This window comes from Carcharodon carcharias, chromosome 23, assembly GCF_017639515.1.
Source record: "Carcharodon carcharias isolate sCarCar2 chromosome 23, sCarCar2.pri, whole genome shotgun sequence".
Lineage (NCBI taxonomy): Eukaryota > Metazoa > Chordata > Chondrichthyes > Lamniformes > Lamnidae > Carcharodon > Carcharodon carcharias.
Window position 1 is genome coordinate 25,786,011 of NC_054489.1, and position 21,441 is coordinate 25,807,451.

At 41.8% G+C, this 21,441-nt stretch overlaps 1 protein-coding gene across 1 annotated transcript in view; it reads left to right on the plus strand.

Annotated features, from left to right (window-relative positions):
* Positions 1-21,441, plus strand: part of samd14 (sterile alpha motif domain containing 14) — a 212,026-nt gene that overhangs the window by 85,994 nt on the left and 104,591 nt on the right. Inside the window, exon 3 of the mRNA XM_041173190.1 lies at positions 20,910-21,067. Within this exon, the coding sequence (XP_041029124.1) occupies positions 20,910-21,067 (158 nt within the window). The remainder of the gene's footprint in view (positions 1-20,909; positions 21,068-21,441) is intronic.

Sequence of the window (21,441 nt, forward strand, 5' to 3'; positions counted from 1 at the left end):
TGCAATTATTTTCCATTGTCATGCATCAAAGATGCAGGTTCCATTACTAAAACGGAAAAGTGGTGTATCACTATAACACAAGAATCAAAAGCACAATAAAGAAAAGTGTGAACATTATGGGAGTGATCAAGCTTCAAGAAATAAAGATGCTAATGCAGTAACAGTGAATTTGTGTGCTATCCTTGGCCGTTCCCCAAGTCAAGAGTTCCTGATCTCAGTTAGCTGGTTATATGGACAGGGTGGTCACTCCTTTGAGGTCACTTCATACCTTCCAGTAGTGGATTATAAAATGCCATTGGAAGAGGCCTGAAAGGGTTGCCACCTTTTCAGTGTGGAAATGATGAGGTGTGAGTGACAAAGTTCCAACTAGGCCATCACCCAACATATTCCCTCCCACTTATTCTCTTCTCCATGCTACAGTTAGCCCACCTGAGATTATTGCTGAGACCTCTTCTTGACTTCTCTGCCCAAAGGCAGGTCTTTTGCATGCGTGCGAAAGAGTGCACAGATCTCCCTGAAGCAAAGTGCTGCCTCAGGGAGATCAGCTCAGGTTTGAAAGATTGAATAAAGATGAGAAAAAAATTTACTGACATGTCCCCTCATGAAATATCTGGGGCAGCATTTTTATGAAGTGGGCTTTCAGGTGCTTGATTATGCTGCGTGGACATTTTTTTTGCAGCTTTTTAGTGCTTTATTTCATTATTTGCAGGTCTGCAGCTCCAAGGCAGCAGTCTGGCTTCAGGGAGCTCTCTCAAAGTGCTCACCCACACCCGCAGTGACATCGTCACCCGCCCTCTTCCCAACCCCATCTTGCAGCGCTGAGCTTTTCAGTGCAAATTTCACGCTGGCTGGCGATAGTGCGCTCCTGACAACTTAAAAATTTAGGCCCTGGTGTGGGACTTGCACCCCGAGTTCTGGCTCAGCAGTAGGGACGCTACTGTACCACAAGACCTCCCAAGACCTCAACTACAACAAAGACCCTATCAAGATTGCCACCATTATCTTCATGTGTGCTGTTACTATTACCCTTTGGAACATTGGAACAGGAGTAGCCTTCTTAGCCCTCAAGCCTGTTTCACCATCCAGTGAGATCATGGCTAACCTGTAAGCTAACTTTATATTTGTCCTATATCCTTTACTACCTTTGGTTAACAAAAATCTATTAATCTCAGGTTTAAGGTTAACAATTGATCTAGCATTAATTGCCTTAAGAGTTCCAAACTTCTACCACCATTTTAGTGTAGAAATGTTTCCTAACTTTACTACTGAAAGGCCTGGCTCTGATATTTAGGCTACGTACTTTAGTCCTAGACTCCTGAACCAGTGAAAACTGTTTCTATCTACCCTAACACTTCCCCTTCAAGAAAACACAAATTAAGTCACCACTTAACCTTCAAAATTCCAGGTATTACCATCCTACTTTGTGTAATCTCTCCTCGTGACCTAACCCTTAAGTAGCATCCTCCATCTCAGACATTGGCTCAAAGATTGCTCTAAGTAAGGGTGAGGCTAATACCGCTCACTGTTATTTATGCACAGATGCAACAGCAACTTCAGACGAGAGCCAATTGTTGATTAAAGGTGGAAATTGAGAAATTACTGTCAGAGATGTGTCATCCTGTTGTTAGTATCATGAGAATAGAATCCCACTGTCAGGGAGCAGCATGACTTTCCTGGGCTTGCACCATAGGTATGAAGTGAACTCCCACAGAAGGTCAAGTCAAGCCATTTCAATGATAAGATAAGTTTTGATTAATGACAGTCAACCTCTTTGGCATTGAAAATTCATGTACCATCCTGACTTTGAGATATATTGTTGTTCCTCCACTGTTGCTCCAGCCCTAACAGTGGGTGTATCTATATCACATGGACTGAAGCAATTCAAGAAGGCAGCTCACCACCACCTTCTCAAGGGTCATTAGGGGTGGGAAATAGGGGCTGGCTTTGCCAGCAATGCCCACATCTCGTAAATGAATGAGCCTCATTGCTTCAGGCTAAGGTCTCAGGTTTGAGATCTTTAAATAATCAAACTTTATTTTTTCCTTTTGCCTCTGTTAATCGAATCTTTCTTTCCTTCCTTTTATTTCTGTTTCTATACCTGATTTGGTATTGAACTCACCGTTTTAATTTACATTTCTTTATTCAGACCTTGCGCTATTAGCTTAACAAGCCTTCAATCCGATTGGTCAAATATAAAACTGAATTTTGAGTCAGAAAAACGAGTAGGTTGGGGTTGGTTCACTGGTTAAAGTGCAAAACCGTTGGAGCAGGAACAGGAGCTGACCCAAACGCACCCACTTCTGATTTTAACAGAGGCAGGATGAAGGGCAAAGCACCAATCTGTCATCTGACACCTCATCCCGTTGTGCAATCCGGGTCCCCAAACCACAATTGTACCCTACTCCCCACAATCCAAATTCTTCCTCCCACCCCAAGCATTGATCTGGACCCCACCCCCAGCAATTGGTGACCCCCTGTACAATCTCTCTCAATCTCCCAGTGCACTGATCTGCTTTTGTAGGCTTTGCCCCTAGGGAGTAGGCTTCCCACTCAAAAAACCTCGAGTCACTTGCCATGTTCATTCAGACCTGGGATTATCAATCCATCTTGCACTTCTAGCCAGCTGTCAAACAAAATATTGAAGAGTTTAAATGGGCAAGCTGGGGCAAGTCTAACTAATGGCAGGCAATGTTCGTTGACTGGTTTCAGGAATTTTGGGGCCTTTGTTATTTCAGTTTGCAATTCTAGAAAGGCTTGGATCTAACAATAATATCCAATTTTTGTAAATGTACCTTTTGTTTTCAACTAACTTTGCACATCACTAAATGTGATTTATTTCTTTAATTAGTGTTGATTGTACCAACTTAAGTTAAAATAAATTCAGACTAAGGCAATTAAGAGGAGCCCAGTAAACACTTAAAGAAGAATCTTAAATATGCACAATGAAGCAGAAAAATAGGATTAGAGCAGATAGCTCCAATGTACTGTGAGTATACAGGCACTGAGTCGAATGCCTCATGAGATTTGTATGATGCTGTGATTGTAATTTGGAACCATTGAGGACTTACCAGCAAAACATTTTGTCACTTAACCCAGATCCAATTACATACACAACTGGTTCTCTTAATAATCCTTTCAATTTCCTTCAGCCAAAGTATCTGTTGTTTGTCTGCCGAGATTCATTGTTTTAGACAGAAATATTCTATGTTCATTACAGAGACAAATATTTACATAAAATTAAAGCTTTGATTTAGTTAATTAAGTAAATTGCATCTACGGAACAATTAAAATGTTCTGAAATATGCTGTAAAATGTTAACAATCATTGGGATAGATGAATAGCGTGACAAAGGAAATATTGTTGGTTTCTCATTATTCTGTGAGCAATGACAATTATACTGTATTTTGTAAATACTCCAAAAATGTTCGGAGGTTTAGTAGAAATTTATTACTTATATGCTCATTCAAGAGTATCACCTTTAATATTGGGACCTTAAGTGTACCTTATAACTCATGATTATGTCGTTGGGTGATTTTCTCATCCAACTCATGTCACCATGATTTATGTTTGCAACCTTATGAGTTTATGCTGCAACTGCTTATCTTTCAGTGGCACAAGAATCATAATATGAAAAGCACAACATGATTGGGTCTATCAATATCTTACACCCTAACAGCAAGTTACCTCTCATATTAAGAGCCAGCAGTTGGAACAATTGTTGAGTACTTTTCCCTTTATTGATTTCACCTCCCTACTTCTTTCTCTCCTAATGCTAATAACTCTTGTGAATTATTCTAAAATGTTACAAAGATGAAATAATGTGGAACTATAAACTAAATTTGGAAATATTTTGATCTTTTTGATTACCGGTAGTATATTGCAAATTCAGTTCAATGTGGTTAAATTTAAATGAGTCATTAAGGGAGCAAGGAACCGAGAGGTAAAGAGAGGGGGACTAACGTTTGGGATCCTGAGCTTTATAAATAGGGGCCTAGTGCACAAAAGCAAGGAAATTATGATGAACATTTTTAAAATACTAGTTTGGCTTCAACTGGAGTATTGAGTCCAATTCTGGGCACTGCATTTTAGGAAGGAAGTGAAGGCATTGGAGAGGGTGCAGAACAGATGTGAGAAAATGGTTCCAGGTTTGAGAAACTTCAGTTACGTGGATAGATTGGAGAAGTTGGGACTGTTCTCCTTGGAGAAGAACGGATTAAGAGGAGATTGGATAGAGGTATTCAAAATTATGCGGGGTTTTACCAGAATAGACAGGAAGAAAACTATTTGTCTTGGTGGAAAAGAGCCAGAGGGCACCAAGTTAAGACAAATGGCAAAAGAAGCAATGGCGACAAGAGGAAAAGCTTTTTTTTACATGGCTAGCGGTTAGGATCTGAAATGGACTGACTGAGAGGGTGGTGGAGGCAAATTGAAGCAAGATCTCCAAAGAGAATTGGATAATTATCTGAAGTGAAAAAATTGCAGGGCTGTGGGGAAAAGACAGAGGCATGGGACTAAGTGAGTTTCTGTTGTAGAAAGCCAGCATGAACATGATCAGCCAAATGGCCTCCTTTTGTCCTGTAACCATTTTTTGATTCTATATCAAGGAATCAACATTTGACTCCTAATCAGGAAAGAGATCTAGGGCTTCATGTGGATAAATCCATGAAATGATCAGCACAATTGCAGCAAAAAAGTTAAAATACTGAGTTAGCAGAAGAATAGAATTCAAATCAAAGCTCTCTTCCAACTATGCCTCACAGTCACCCTTCAGCTGTTGTTCCCAGGTAAGGTGTTCATCAGGTATTTAAATTACTATTTGCAGTTTTGTTAATCTAATCGTCATTGCTCTTGTATAAAGGTGAACACAAAAAATGGGCCTGATTTTAACTCTGTGCAAGTGGATGGGTTTTGCATAAGAATCTCACCCAAATCCTTCCAGGTATCAATAATTTATTCTACTAAAACAGGTTAAGGAGCTTGGCTTTGTTTGCTTTGGTGATCCATTTGCAGTTTTCCAAAACTAAAAAAAACAAATTGACAGAGAGGATTCAGACAAATTGGGCAGAATTTTCTGAGTTTAGCTCCTGTCAAAATGACAGGAGTATTAGTGGCTCTTTAATTGAACCACTGCATTAACATCCTGCCTCTGGGTTCCCCAACCCATCAGAGACAGTGTGGCAGGATGATGCACCGGATCTGTCGAAGGAAAGATTTCAAATTAAAGGAACTCAGACATGGGTTACAATGGCTCACCTGTACATGGATTCCTGAGGCTGCAGCAAGTACAGGAATGGAAAGGAGACCTAGAGAACACTGTTCCCTGGTCTCTCACTCTTGCTTGGTGTGGGATCTGAGGGGCTGCAGTGAGATAGATGGAAGAAAGAGGCCAGCCTCTCCAAGCAAGCAGGTGTGGATGAAAGTGGCTGAGGAAGCCAGAATAGGGGTGTGGTCACTCCAATTGGAGATGGTGCCCCAAGAAGATCCAGGACCTCAGGAGGCTGGGTAATATGAGTGACATAACACTTTCAGGTGCCAATCTCCACTCTATGACTTTTGTAGTATTCTCTTGCACAGCACACCTCAGAACAACACACCTTGGCAGCTCCACTCATTCCTCTCTCCCCCATCTGAGCAACCAGCACTCACACTCACCATCAGCCTAATGCCCTCTCACACCTCTGCCTCACAACGACTTTTCACAAACGTTGGCCTTCTCCGCTATTCACACAAGACATTTCCAACACTCATGACTCTTTGCTTTCTCTCCTGCAGGAGGAGAAAGCACAGCATGTTGGGGAAGAGGCAGAAGCTGGATAGGCAGGGAAAGGCGCAATGAAAATATGTTTGAAACTATAATTTAATAATGGGTAGGTTGGCTAAACTAAAGTAGTAAAACAGTAAAACCAAAAGGAAAAATTGTCAATAAATGCTCTTTGGAAGAGGGTAAATGAAATTAATAGTATAAGGAAATTCATTTGTAGACTATAATTTCAAAGTTATTCTTGCTTTCACAATACTTTTGTTCTATTGCCTCCAACTGTCATCAGCTGTATCAATATTCAGATAGCTGGATGGAAAATAGTTGTGCTTTTCAATGTGTAGCTTTATTCTGTTGGTTCTGTGTGAATGTTTCCACTCATTAGCCAGCAGATAAAGTATCGACTTGTCTGTTGATGGTTTTCCTTTGATCAGGGTCAAGCCGACAACACATTACCAAGATCTCGTTTGACAGCTCGTAAATGGAACACCAAAGCGCAGAATTGTAGTTGCCTCCCCAAACTGAATATTGATGTGCTGACCATGGTTCCAAGATATTAGACCAAAAACACCATGACAAATGTAATTGTTTACAAACAGTGATTAAAGATAATGACAAAATTTGAAATAAAGCAACGCGACTCATATAACTATGTTCCAGGAAACTAGTGTAATAAATCTGACCATAAATTAAATAACTGTTGAAATTGACATTTTCTTTCAGAAATGGATAGAGTCAACCTACTTGCTGATGTTTATGTAGTTAAAGTGATAGTTACAGTATAATACATAGGCTGTAATGTGTTTAAAGGCCACAATTGAGGGATGCTGATGAATTATATACCACAATATCAAAGTTGCATTTATCATTGGCTTCTGAACCCTGTGATGTATTATTCATTGAAACGTACTCCAGCCTACATTACACCATGCAACATATTGCATTCATGAAGGGTGGGTGGTGTGATTGACAGTGATAAATGGCAAGCTCCCAAATTAAATTCATGATTTAATCAAATCATCTATTGCACCATGTGATTTGAACTGCAAAGGTTATCATGTTTTATTCATAGGGAATCGCAGACTCTGTACATGTGATATATTGATATACGCCACATTAGTGTAGATATGCATAATGCCCAATTATTGTGGAGGGAATGGAACAGGCAGAACATACTTTCCAGAATCTTTTATTATAGAGGTATTATATACAAGTTTGCAGACTAACTTCTGCTGAGCAGAGAAATAAAAAGTTAATTTTTGACTGTTTAGCAACACAACCACAATATTTATTGCACTTTGGGAGGACAATAATCGCCCAATACTTTACCTGGCTGCAGTCAACACTTACTGAGTGGTGCTGTACACAAGAGACCCAAGTCCTGGGGCTCTTCCGTTGCACAGCATCATCAGTCAGGCCCGGCTTGAGTGAAGACGTGTCCACGTGCGTCGATGGCCTGGCCACAGCGCCAGCGTTCACTTCATTTATTTATTGCTGTTACTCCAATCAACAGGAGCTTGTGTGAAAGCAATTTACAGTGAACATGATAATGCTTCAATGTTTTCTAAAGGCTAAAACTGCAATAAAGCCCTAATTTACAAGAAAAGTTGATTACTTCTACCATTTGAAAGATTAAAGAGCACCTACCCAGGGCTTCATGGGTATTTATTCGATAGTCAGAGTATGAATTTTCTGCAACGTGCAGACAGAGAGGAAATAGTTACTACGGCTGGGATTTTCCAGCCCTGCCATGGTGGAACGCGCTGTGGGAGATTCGGCGGCCCACACAAAAATCCATTGGGCAGGATTTTCTGGCCCTGCCCACCACCAGGATCGTCCCGTCCCGCCGAAAGTCAATGGATTTTTGGCTGTTCTTCCTGGAAAGTTCTAATACATTCACACAACAAAAAAATACATTGATCGATATCCACTCTGATAATATTTTTGCAAAAAGCAAAGAAGATCAGTTGACCTTTGGGAACAGGAATTTAGCTGGTCCTGTTAGCACTACTGAATGGCATACATACTCATTAGAAATACTGACTTAGTTAAGATGTCCCAAAAGGAACTAAGCAGATTCCTGATTCAGCAGGGAGCTGAGAAGAGTGGGTTTCAAGAAATAAAAATTAAAATGATCAGATTCTGAAAGAGGGTCTAAATGTTGAAGGAAGGTTATGTGAATCTGCGATAAAATTATATATTATTATAATTTCCTGAAAATAATATTTCTAATATGTAGCTATGGCATCACTAAGTGCTTCGTCTCTCCATTTCTTTGTAAAGTAAGGTTAAATTTCCCTCTACATTGATTTTCATGACCAGCTATAAATATGGAGTGTGTAGCCCTTTTAAGCTAATTTTAGATGACAGTTTTGCTAGTGAATAAGGTCTATTTCTGACTGAATGCCTAACCTGATCATACTACATTTCTGTACGTACCTCAAAACTGCTATGTTAAAAAAAATAAGCTCACAGAGGAACTTAACACGAGTGTATTAAGGGTTTGCATGGATATGGATCATAAGATCATCAGATAAAGGAGGAGGAGTAGACTATTTGACCCAAAAGAGCCTGCACCCTATTCAATAAGACCATGGCTGATCTGGATATAACCTCAACTCCATTTTCCTGTCTACCCCCAATAACACTTGACTCCCTTGCTGATCAAAAATCTATCTCAGCCTTGAATATATTCAATGACCCAACCTCCACTGCTGCCTGGGGAAGAGGAATTCGCAGGCCAATGACTCTCTGAGAAAAGAAATTCCTCCTCATCTTTGTCTTAAATGGAAGCACTCTTATTTTTAAACTCCAATTTTATTTTATACTCCATCCCCTTGCAATAAAGGCCACCTCAGCTGCCTTCCTAATTACTTGCAGTACCTGCATGCTAACTTTTTTTGTACACGGACACCAAGATCCCTTTGTACTCCAGCATTGTGCTGTCTCTCTCCATTTAAATAATATGCTGCTTTTCTATTCTTCCTGTCGAAATGGACAAACTCACATTTTCCCACATTATACTCCATTTACCAGATTTTTGCCCATTCACTTAACCTCTTCATATTTCTTTGCAAACTCTATACCCTCCTCACAACTCGCTTTCCTATATCGTTGAGTCATCAGCAAATTTAGCTGCCTTACAGTCGGTCCCTTCATCCAAGTCATTAATATGGATTGTAAATAGTTGAGCCCCATCACTGCTCCCTGTGGCACTCCACTACTTATAGTTTGCCAACCTGAAAATGACCCATTTATCCCGATTCTCTATTTCCTGTTAGCCAATCCTCTACCCATACCAATATATTACCTGCAACACCATGAGCTTTCATCTTGTGCAGTAACCTTTTCAGTGGTACCTTACTGATTCCCTTTTGGAAACCCAAATGTACTAAATCTGCTGTTCTCCTTTATCCAACCTGTTTGTTATGTTTTTAAAACACGCTAATAAATTTGTCAATCATGTCTTCCCTTTTACAAAGCCACATTGATAAAATCATAAGACTATCAGGCAGGGTCAATGCCCTGCTACTACCTCCTTATTAATGGGGCAGGGTTTTCCCCCCATCGGGGGTGAAGTTGAAGTGTGGGCGCGCACAGGCGTGCCTCCGATCGGCACCCCCAATCGGGGCACTGCGCCATTTTACGTGGGTGGGCCAATAAAGGCCCAGCTAGCGTGACATCCGCACGGAAACGCTATGCCCTCCCTGTGCGGGCGGGGGTGGGGGGGGGCAATCCTTAAATCGAGAGTGCGCGTTTTCGTGCATACACAGGAAAGAGCACATTCATCTCCCTGAGGTTAAGTGCTGCCTCAGGGAGATCAGCTGTTCTGTGACGAATATTAAAAATAGAGAAAAACAAAATTCCTGATATGTCCCCTCTGTGACATGTCCATAATTTTTATAGAAACTTTAATAAAATATTTTAAAACCTTCATGAAACCTCATCCCGCTGGTGGATGAGGTTTCATGCTTTTTCTAATGGGCTCCTGACCTGCCCAGCAACCTTAAGGTTGGACGGGCAGGTCCATTAATTAGTTTAATGACTCTGTCAATGGCCGCAATTGGCCATTGACAGATCGGTGGACGCACAGCTGATTTTGCTGCGCCCCCACCTACCGGGAAAATTTAAATGGGTCGGGGTGACATCGGGAGTTCTGCCCGACATCACCGCGCGTCATTTTACACGTTGGCGAGTGGACCCCACCCCCCCCCCCCCCTGCTCGCCGATAGGAATGTCCTACCCATGGACTCTAACATTTTCCCAGTGACAGATGTTAGACTAACTGGTCTGAATACATAGCCCAGTAACATAATGGGGCGCAATATCCCTAGTGCACTAACAGGGTGCTGATTTTTATTTTAATGCTATTCCCATCCAAAAAATAAAATGGATTGTAAAATGAATGAAAAGATAAAAAGGCAACAGTTTGCTTGTTCGATTATGGTCATGAATAACTCTGCATAATGACTTGATGGTTATAAAAAGGGAAATGTATCCCTGAATTCCAGGCACGATCTGGCATTGCTGAACGAATGAGAATTTCTGTTTGGTTGCACTGCTTGTTTTTTTTCTGGCGCAATTCGCCCAAAATAGGCCTAACCCAAACGAAGCAAGGTTGGCGAATATTAAGTACAAATTATGTTCAGCGCATTTCAAGGTTCTGCGATCTTTTGCACTGGTCCTGAAAACATTGCACAAAACTGGCCATGTCCCCAGGGTCAATTAATCACCATTAGAAGCTTCCACCAACTATGTTAATTTTCAGGCCACTGCTGCGACTCCATGGGCTGCATCTTACCATGCTGGACGGGCTGGGTTGGAACAGGAGGGGTGGGTGTGGAGCCCGCAGCCGGTAGTGCCCAGCGCTACCTGTGCAGGCGGGGGGGAGAGTTGGGGCCTGCGCTCTTTTGCACTTGCGCGTGAAAGAGTGCAGCAATCTCCTTGAGGCACGGAGCTGCCTTAGGGAAATTAAGTTGATAGTGAAATGTTTTAATATAGAAGGGAAAAAAATTATTTAAACATGTCCCATCATGTGACAGTCTCACATGAGCTGGGACATGTTTGTGAATTTTGCAAAATGTAATTAATTATTTTATAAAACCTTCAGGGAACCTCATTCCGCCCGTGGATGAGGTTTCCTGAAAAACACAAAGGCTGTTTGGGCTCTTCGCCTGCCCCCCGACCTTAAGGTTGGATGGATAGTGTGGCTAACAGCTTTGATTGGTTTTTAAATGGCTTTAATGGGCCATTGACATTTCGGCGGGTGTGCGGCCGCCTCTGGTACACACCCACCGAGCAAAATATCTAAAGGGCGCGCGATGACGCTGGGTTGCATGCCTGACATCATCGCGCATCACTTTGGGGGTCAGCGTGTCGGGCCCACCCCCGCACGCTGGCGGCAATATTCTGGCCCTTGGTCAGAAACTCTTGCTCGGCGGGTGGGCGCTCGAGCGTGAAATGATTCACGTTGACCTTGGCTGAACATGCCGACATCAAAGCGTTGTTGAGCAATAGATCGGTCGGCGGGCGCACGCTGGAGTCAGCAGCGCCCTCACCAACAATGAAAAGGCCTGTTAAGGCCATTAAGTAATCAATTAAATTAAACCTTTTGCTGCCCGTCCAACCTAACAGTTGTCAGGGAGGCGTAAAGGCCTCAGAGTAACATGAGGGGACAAGTCATTTTTATGTTTAAAATTAATTTCACCTCATCTTCATCTCCCTGAGGCAGCTCTGTGACTCCATGGGCTCGCACTCCAACCCCCTCCCGCACAGGCAGCGCTCAGCTCTGCCGCTCGCGGTTCATGCTGGGTGGGTCTCAATTGGCCGACCAGGGTGAAATCACACTGCGGTGCCGATCACGGACAGCAGTCGGCTTCCCCACCGCCCACGCCTGCCCCCATCTAGCACCCTCCCAAGGGCAAAATTCTGGCCCATAAATTAAACAGGATCTATTCTGCCCAAGGGCGTTAATTAAAAAATTTGTTTTTTTATTTATTAAGAAACTGACTACAGTACCACAGTTTAACGAGTAAATCATTCTCTACAGTTTTTAAAAAGTTACTTTCAACAATTTAAAATCGGTGTACTCAGGGGGAGGAGGATTGACACAGTGATAGATACTTCTTCTTTATGATAAACTGATTTTCAGTTATATAAATCAAATGGCACCTAGGGGAGAATTTTCTCCTTGTCGGGGGTGGGGTAGTTGGGTGGGGTCGGGCGGGTAGCCGATCGCTGCAGAGCTGCCTCAGGGAGATCAGTTTGATATGTAAAAATTTAAATAAGGGAAGAAAAATTTTTTTAAGACATGTCCCCTCATGTGTCAGTGTCTCGTGAGCTGGGACATGTTTATGAATTTTTATGAAAAATTTTATTAAAGTTTCAAAACTCTCATGAAACTTCATCCCGCCCGTGGATGAGGTTTCATGATAAATGCGAAGGCCGCCTGGGCTCTTCACCTGCCCCCCCTCCAACCTTAATGCTGGACAGGCAGCTATGTCAATTATTTGAATTGGAATTTAAATGGCCTTAATAGGCCTTTGACAGCTCGGTGGGCGCGCAGCCGACTCTGGCACGTGCCCGCCGAACTCAAGACCTGAATGACGCGCGGTGTCGTCGGGACACACGCCCGGTGTCACTGCGCGTCATTTTACGTGTCGGCGAGCAGGCCCAGCCCCCGCTCGCCAAACTGAAGATTCTGCCCCAAGTTACCACTCCTAAACATATCCAGGAATTTTTTAAACCAAATTTCTTTCAAACATCACCCTTTAAAAAATACTGCCTGATTGTGCTGGTTCATAGAAAATTTTGCCCTCAGCAATTTGCAAATGTGTTTGAGTGGAAAGCCAAAGAAAATAAAACTTTTCAAAATGGGCACAATTTTGAGTACAATTAAAAGATTCCTCCTCAGATTATGTGTGCAGTGATTATTATAGCGCAACAGGGGAAGGGAGAAAAGATGGCCTAAGATAACGGAGGAATAGGGAGTGCATAACTTGCAAACAAACTATGGCCCAGATTTTCGCTCCCAGGTTGGGTGCACAGAGATGGGAGAATTCCCAGCTTTCCAAACTCGATCTTTAAAAATGGCTGCCCACAGCTGAGGGCTGGATTGGAAGTTCAGCCCGCCACCTCCGGAATGAGCAGAAGGCTCTGCTCTGGCAATTTGTTGAATTAAAGGATAAAATGATTAAACTTAAAACAGCCCTCACTTCTCAGCACCCGCACCCGCCTCACATACTCCCGATGCTCTATCCATGCCAGCCTATGCTACCTCATGTGCCCCCACCCACACCCATTACCCCTCATACTCCCTACGCTAACCCATGCCCCTCTTCCCACCCCCCAAGGCCTCTCATACTCCCATACCAACCTATGCCCCTCTACCCACCCCCATGGCCCCTCCTACCTCCCATTTCCCTCACTTCCCATGGCCATTTATAGCCCCAGGCCAACCTAGTACCAATTCATGACAGCCCATGCCCCCAATCCTAACTCCCTCCATGCCCACTCACCTAGTTTCATTTGACTGTTCTTTGACAGCTTTGACAGTTCTTTGAACAACATTGACAGTTCTTTGACAGTTTCAACAGTTCTTTGAAAGCTTGACAGTTCTTTGACAGCTTTGATATTTTTGACAGTTCTTTGACAGTGTTGACAATTCTTTGGCAGTTATTTAACAGTTCCAATGAGTTTTATGCAGAATCTTATTTACTTTTAATGATCCCAAAGGTTGTCTTACCTCTCCCAATTGATGCCTTACCTCTCCTAAAGTGTCTCAGAATCACATCCAAATGGGTACCTTACGTCTCCAAAGGGGTACCCTGGCTATCCAAACAAATACACCAAGTTCAGACTACTCTTACCTGGTGTAACCTGCACACTTAAGGTTTCACACTTTTAGCCTACCAATTCCTACTTCAGCGGAGGCAGCTGGTGATTTAAGTTGCCAACAGTCTCTGTGAACTGCACATGCACAAACCCAGGCCCGACTCCAGTCCTGCGCCTATGAAATATGAAGTGCTGTGTTCTGGGGGTGGGCTAGGATTTCCAGGCTTGTCCACCATTTTTTCCATGGTGCAGAGGGTCTCCGATGTGATGAAAATCTGGGCCTCTCTCTGGCAGTACACCCACCCCAACTGCAGCAGCTACCTGGACATAACGGTGGAGCAGTACAAGAGGAAGAACAGGAGGGAGGCTGTGACTCAGGACACACGAGGGCTCAAAATAATTTATTTTTTTGAGGGCTCATTTTGAGATTTTCTCAGGACATGTTTTGATTTTCGGGAGCTCCTTTTTCATTATCATTCATTCCTTTGTTGGGCGATGCAGTCACATTGTAACACTACTTTCTCTATTTATGTGGTCTTTTTAGGGTTTCTTTCTTTAGGTAGATAAAATAGCAAAAGTGCTGAAGATTATATATGTAAGTATACCTTTTATTCCTCATGCACTTGGAAGCAGATTCAGTAGAAACCTTCAAAAGTGTATGGGATAAATATTTGATGGGAGACAAAATTGCAAGTTTATGGAAAAGAGTAGGGGATTAGAACTAATTGGAACTCCTTCATTGACATGGTGGGCCAAATTGCCTCCTCCTGTGCTGTAAAATTCTGTGAAATGATCACATCTAGTCTAGTTTAATTTTTTTTTAAAGTTCATGACTTACGATGTACAACCAGTTTGGAGGATTATTTACAGCCATGCAGCATCACCACATATCAGCTTATATCTTTGGCTGTATCAGTAAGATTCAGACAGTGGTTTTAGGGGCATACATTTACAGACTAACTTTAATGGCAGGACATCGGTCTTCTATAAACTCATACTCTTTCACACAATATTTTTCATCATTAAGGGTGACTCAGACAGGTTCTAGTAGCAAGGTGGTTCTGGAAGTGCCTTGTGTGTGGTCAAAGGACTGATTAACGATCATTGTTTATACTTTCAAGTGCAGTTTCCGCAGATAAGAGACCTGAGACTGATCATGGTGGCAGATCCGGACAATGTTTCAGTGTCAAAGTTCATGACCCACTCCCTCAAATTGTCCTAGGAAAAACAGAGGATCTATGAATCCTTTCTCTTTGAATACAGGGTTGAAGGTTCTGAGGATGTGATGGTATCCAGCGGCCATCGATCCAATGACTTAACAGGCCTCTGAGACCTACTGCCACCTACAGGCTCTATCTACAACAGGGTTAGTATGCTCGCTTTAACTTGCACAGTTCTAACACAATCACTTTTGATATTTCACCCTTCTGTTGCCATAGATACAGGACCTCTTCTAGCATGACAGCCTAATGTTGGCAAGAAAATTAAATGGGATAGACCTTTCCTTCTCATTTGTCATTGCTTCCCCACCCACCATCACTATCACAAGATTACAGGGAAATTAAAAACTAGCAGATTTTCTCTTCACTGACTACTACACCTGACGACATTCTTGATATTGGCGTTCCCCAGGCTTATTCCTGGCCTTGTTAATGAGTTTCCAGCTGCCTCTTCCATCTTCCTTATTCTTTTTCTGTTTGGCATCCGGGAGGATGTTGAAGTTCCACAGTTGAGTGGGTTGGATTCGTCATCCAGGATGACTGATCCAGCCACTCCAATTACAGTTTCCCTACCTGGTACCCTTGCTGCTCCTCCAATTTTGTCTCTGGAGGAGCAGTGAGAATGGGAGGGAGGAAATCTGTGATTGGAGGGGCTGGAGCAGCGAGCATGGGAGATACACAACCTGTGATTGGATGAGCTGGAGCAGCAGGCATGGGAGAGACAGAACCTGTGAATGGGCGAGTTGGAGCAATGAGTATGGGAGAGACAGAAACTATAATTGGTGGAGTTGGCGCAGACAGCATGAAATAGACAGAATCTTTGATTGGAGGAGCAGCCCCTTACAGATTCTGTCTCTCCCATGGTCGATGCTTCTCCAATCAAACTCTGTATTGTTTTCCCACTTGTAGCAAGGCGGCTGTGCCTATAATTGTTCAGCCCCATTTGAACCATGGAGGAACCATAATGTAAGGTAATATTGTGTCAACTTTCTTGAATATTTTGCCTCTGTCTTTGCTTTCTCGCAAGCTACTTGTAATGTTTTGAGGGCAAATTTGCTCGCTGTCCCCTTGTATTTTGAACTCTGGTTTGTAGGTCCTGGGACAGGAAGCAACTGACCAGAGGTTGAGGTCTCCTCCATCTACCACTGATGAGGTGAGTAATCCTGATTGCTAGGGCTTAGATTTTGAAAGAAAAATGGTTTTTGAATGCAAAGCACTATTAGAATAATTGACAAAGTGCCAATAAACTTTCGAGGTAGGATTAATATGGAGCATTCCATAAATCTCATGTGAGGTTTGCATGCATAAAAACTGTCCTTCAGCGACATTTGCACTGTATCTCTTCTTGTCACCAACCTACATCTTCCCTTAAAATTCAAACTGCTGCCATAAAGGTTTCAGCAGCATTGTAACCTTCTGCATAGGGCAAGACAGTAGATCAACTTGTCCAATTGGCAAGTACAGTTGACTATTTTGTCCAGAGGTACAGAGGCAGGAACAGGGCAGACCACTCCTCTCAATGGTTGATGTTTTTACTCCTAACAACAACATGTCCACATAAGTTCATCATCCTACTCCACTGTGCTAGGGAACTCTAGTATTTGTGAGAGTGCATTAAGTATGAAGCAGGCCCATCTCAGAGCCATCTGGATCTTAAGAAATTTTTAGCTGGCAGGTACCTCACAGGCTTTGATGCCACTGTGAACCCACGGCAGATTAGATATTCAAGCAACACAAACCAACATATATATCAGAAGAGGATTGTTTTACATATACCAGGAAAGGATTGAAAGGCTAGGCCTTCTTTTAAAAAAATAAGGCTGAGGGGTGACCTAACAGAGGTCTTTAAAATTATAAAGGCTTTGATAGAGTGGTTACTTGGGAGGGAAAATTTCCTCTTGTAGAGAAGAGCATAACTAGAGGCCATCTCTATAAGATAGTCACCAAGAAATCCAGTAGGGAGTTCCGAAGAAACTTCTTTACCCAAGGATCAGTAGAACTCACTAGCATAGGGAGTGGTTGAAGCGAATAGTATAGATGCATTTAAGGGGAAGTTAGACAAGCTTATGAAGGAGAAGGGGATAGAAGGTTACGATGGTAGATTTAGAACTTTGAGTGGAGCATAAACTCCAGCATGTTGGGCCAAGTGACCTGTTTCTGTGCCGTATAGCCTATGTAATCCTATATAATAAGAATTGCTATACTAACAGATATTCGATTCAGAAACATTTTGGGTTAGAAATTGGCTTGGATCCGTTATTGGCAACAAATGGGCACAAGGAACAATCCTTGTGGCAAAAAACAGAGGGCCAAAAATCATGCAAAATTATTGCACGGGCCTCATAGTGGCAAGCTGTGGGCACTAATTAGACACCCCTTGCACATTGCCAGTCTGAGCCTTCCAAATTTTCCCATAGTTAGGTTCAGGAAATCAAGTGGCATGGGGGTGGGAAGGAGAGGGGGCAACAATGATGCAGGCTGGCAGTCATATGTAGTTCAGCTAGACAGCCAGGAGGAGCAAGCTAAGTAAAAACCTAAAAGAAGTTTCCTTGCTATGGCTTCCTGTGATCCTTTTAAGAAGTATGCTTGCAGCCACCACTAATTGCACATTCCATTGACTGCATGGGATTACTGAAGATAGCAGGCTGCATGAGTATTGTGTGCAGCCTGTATCACTTTGAAATATCCTCGTGTATTTGTAGTAGTCTGATGTGAATCTCTTACTGTATAAACTGGGCTGGTCCAGAGGTCATTTGATAGTTTGTCAAGTAAATAAGCAAGCACTATTTAGATTGTTCATTTTCATTTAGCCAAATGAAAGGTTTAAAATGTGCCCATCATGCATTCTGGATTCTGTTGGACATGCTGAAAGCAATCAATAATATAATTTGTTCAGCAAACATAATTGTCATTTGATTCGGAATATGCAAAGCTAATCATGATGATTCTTCACGTTCTTTTTCCAAATATTCAAACCTATTTTCCATTTGCCTCTCTCTGGAAATCTCGGTTGGAATTTTGCCAGATATATTTTTCGAGCTGAGACATACAGCATCAAGAAGCTTCTCTCTTCATCCGCTAATTTAGTTGCATCCTAAAACCATTCCACTAAATTTATCGAGCATGGCCCGATTTTTATGAGTTAATGTCGCTCTCATTTATGTCCTTCACTGTCATGGTAGCCAGCCTGTCATTTCCAAGTTCGCACCTTTTGCCCTTTCTTGAAGATTGCAGTCATGTTAGCTATTTCTAGCCAGGTTATTTCCAAAGAACTGCTGCAGTGAATTTTCTCCAACTGCAGTTCTCAGGAACGACATGCACAGATTATTCTTCTTGAGGCCAAAGAGTATCCATTATTTCTAATAGGAGCAAGCTGTTTCACTAAATTTTTTTTGAAAACCCAGTGATTGAAGCCAGCTCTTAACCTATTAGCTCCATGGTCTGCTCATTAATCATCCAACTGTGACCTATAATCAAGTGACAACAGTCTCAGATTGTAATAGTAGCTAAATCATAAACTGATGCGCAGCTTTACTTCAAAACGCATAAGGCCATTGAATTTGTCTAATGTATTAAATGTCAACTATTGAATACAATTTACCTTATCTAAATCCTTTTCCAATGGTAAAACATTGCATGGATTGTTTTATTGAAAAAATAAACTGTTATGGGCAATTGGTTGTTATATATGATATTTTGATCACATATCATGCATGATCCTCATCAAGTTCAAAAGAGAATTGGATAGTTTTCCACTGAAAGGATCAATTGAAGGATAGTCTAGTATCCTTAGAACTTGAGGACCAATCAGCCAGGCTGCAATTTTATGTCCTTGTCTTTTGTACTCATGTGTTCCTTATTAAGGCTAGATGTGTGTTTCACATAAGTATTACTTGACCTCCTTCCTGCGGTGAATGTTGCTTTGCATTCTCTCATTCTCTTACCTATTTCTTCCCCCTTCTCCTGAATGTAATGATTCAGCTTGGGGTACCGTTCTGCAGTTGTCCAGTATTGCACCTCAGTTTCCATTCCATTCCAAGCCTAGGTAGTATTCAGAATTTTCCAACACCCCAGTGCGGCGGGGCTGGTGAGTCATTGAAATGTCCACTCACAGAAGCAGGGCCAGAAGATCCTGCTGGTGTGAAGCGCTGGAAAATTCCAGCGAGTAGTTCCATTGTAGCGGTATCATCGCCATGCTTGGCTGTGCATTTATTAGAAGTGCACAAGTGTACTCTTAGCCTTGAGCTATTGACTAGAAAGTCATTATTTTTTATTACGGAGTTCTCGTTTTTACTAAGTTTTAACATAAATTGCTGTTGTTGGTCCTTTTGAGTGTCTGTTATGCCAGCCCTTATGGATGATAGCTGTCCTTATTTAGCTTGAAGTTATATCTGTGTGAAACATTGTACACCCTCTTAGCTTGATCTCTTGTCTACCTTTATCTTGTGCATTTGTTCCTTTGATAATAATCTTAATAATTTGAGAGCTGCAAAAATCTCTAATGCCATTAATTTATTCCTAAGGTGTTTATCCTGATATTGCTTGCTTTGAAACAGATTGGGTTGAATTTTCTTGTCAGCAGCAGGTGAACGGCACTCATTATTTATTACATTCATCCATAGACGTTCCATGGGAACCTGAGGTGATTAGAAATACATTTCAGCTCAGCATCCTCTGCAGGGGTTCTAGAATGTGTGTGAACAGGGTAAAGAATAGTCTGTTCCTTAACCAATAAGATTGAAAAATTCACAATGAAACTGGGTAAGACTAGATTTTTCTAAAATGTGTTTTTTTTCTTGGGTTCTGGGCAAAACTAGCAAGACAGCATTTATTGTTCAACTCTACTTCCTTGAGGCTGGTATCACATAAAAAGAACTTAAAGACTTGGATTGGTATATAGACCTTTCACAACCTCAGCACTTCCCAAAGTGTTTACAGCCACAATGAAGCACTCTTGAAGTGCAGTCACCATTGTAATATAGGTAATATTTTTGTACTGAAGTCATATGAAGGCCAGACTATGGATAGGTGTTTGGTTCCATTCCTTGAATGACATTAGTGAAACAATTGATTTCCAGCAATAGTCCAACATGGTCATTTTTTACAATGCTGTTCAGTGAATTAATTGTGCCATGGTGAACTTCTGATCTTTAACCTATTAGTTTAGTGCCATAACTACTAAACTACAATATCTCCTAACATTTGAGTGGAAAGCAACTAATCTCTGGTTTACAGTAAAACTTCAGTTTAATTCTGGTTTTGTAATCTGTTACAATCCCTATAAGAATCCATATTCCAAAAAAACAAATTTACAGAATGGCACCCAAATGAAGAAATTACAAATAGGATTTCATTTTCTGTAACTTTTAATTTAACTCAAATCAGAATCAATGTAAATTAAATGTAATGTTACAAGAACATCACATTCAGTACAAACCATAAATTACACATGGAATAGCAGGTAAAACAGAGACTATCTCACTGATTTAGCAGACAGTCCACTCTGCCTGTAGGGTTCCAGTTTCAGCCACATTGTTTGTCCAAGCAAAATTCTAGTCTCTTTCCTTCAAGGACTTAGCCAATTCTCCGCAGCTTCTGTGTAAACAGGGTTCCAACTGTCTAATCTTCCCAGTTGGGAGAATTTCCTTCCAGGATCTCTCAACTCTCCTCTTCAGCTCTTCCTTTTCTGCCTCTCTTTCTGTCTGTGCACCACATGGCTCCCATATTTTAACTTCCTTCCTGTTGGTACTGCTTCAAGGTCAAGGGTCATCAGGTCACATGGACCAGTATTTTTTATTGAAGCAAAAATTAAAATTAATCCTGTTACAAGTGGTACAAACTCCTTTCAAATATGAAAAACAATTGCAGATTCTCCAAACATTTTTAAGTAATTACAATTTTTCCTTACTGTTACAGCTTTCAGGTCAAAGCCCATCACAAGTCAAACAAATATTTTTCATAATTGATGTGGCATTTGATTTTATACACCCTAGACTTCAAGAAATGTGTTTAGTGTCATTCCCTGTGGATAGCTTTAAATGTTCATCTTACGAATGATACTGTTCTTATCGACATTTGTATTTTTAACATTGCTGCAGATTTTAATGAGGTGATACCAGAGACTGAAAGACTTGACAGCAGCTTGCAGAAGGCTCGAGCCCAGCTCTCTGTTAAGGCAAGACGACAGCGGCCATCTAGATCTCGACTACGTGATAGCATAAGCTCCACAGAAGGAGATGACAGCCTGGAAAGAAAGGTAAATGAGTTTTCTTTTTAACTGTCAGACCAAAAGGTCCCCCACACTCACCCAGCATGGATCATTTGGCAACAACAGGGTAAAGTTGAGCTGTACATCTGGCAAATCCCAGGCTCAATTCTAACCTATGGTGAATTAGCTGATCTCTGTCAGTCAGTCGTCGGGACATTTTAACCTCTCTCTGATTGCTGCTGAGTGAGCTCTGCTGGAAAGTGGTGTGTACGGATATAATATGAGGATAGCACTAGACTTGGACATGATGCCTACCATGATGGTCAGTTAGCCTCCAACCAGCCACTACCTAGGCTCACAAATGAAGAATGGGCTTTTGGATGAGATGGTGAAATGTGGCTACAATACTCCAATGGGAATCT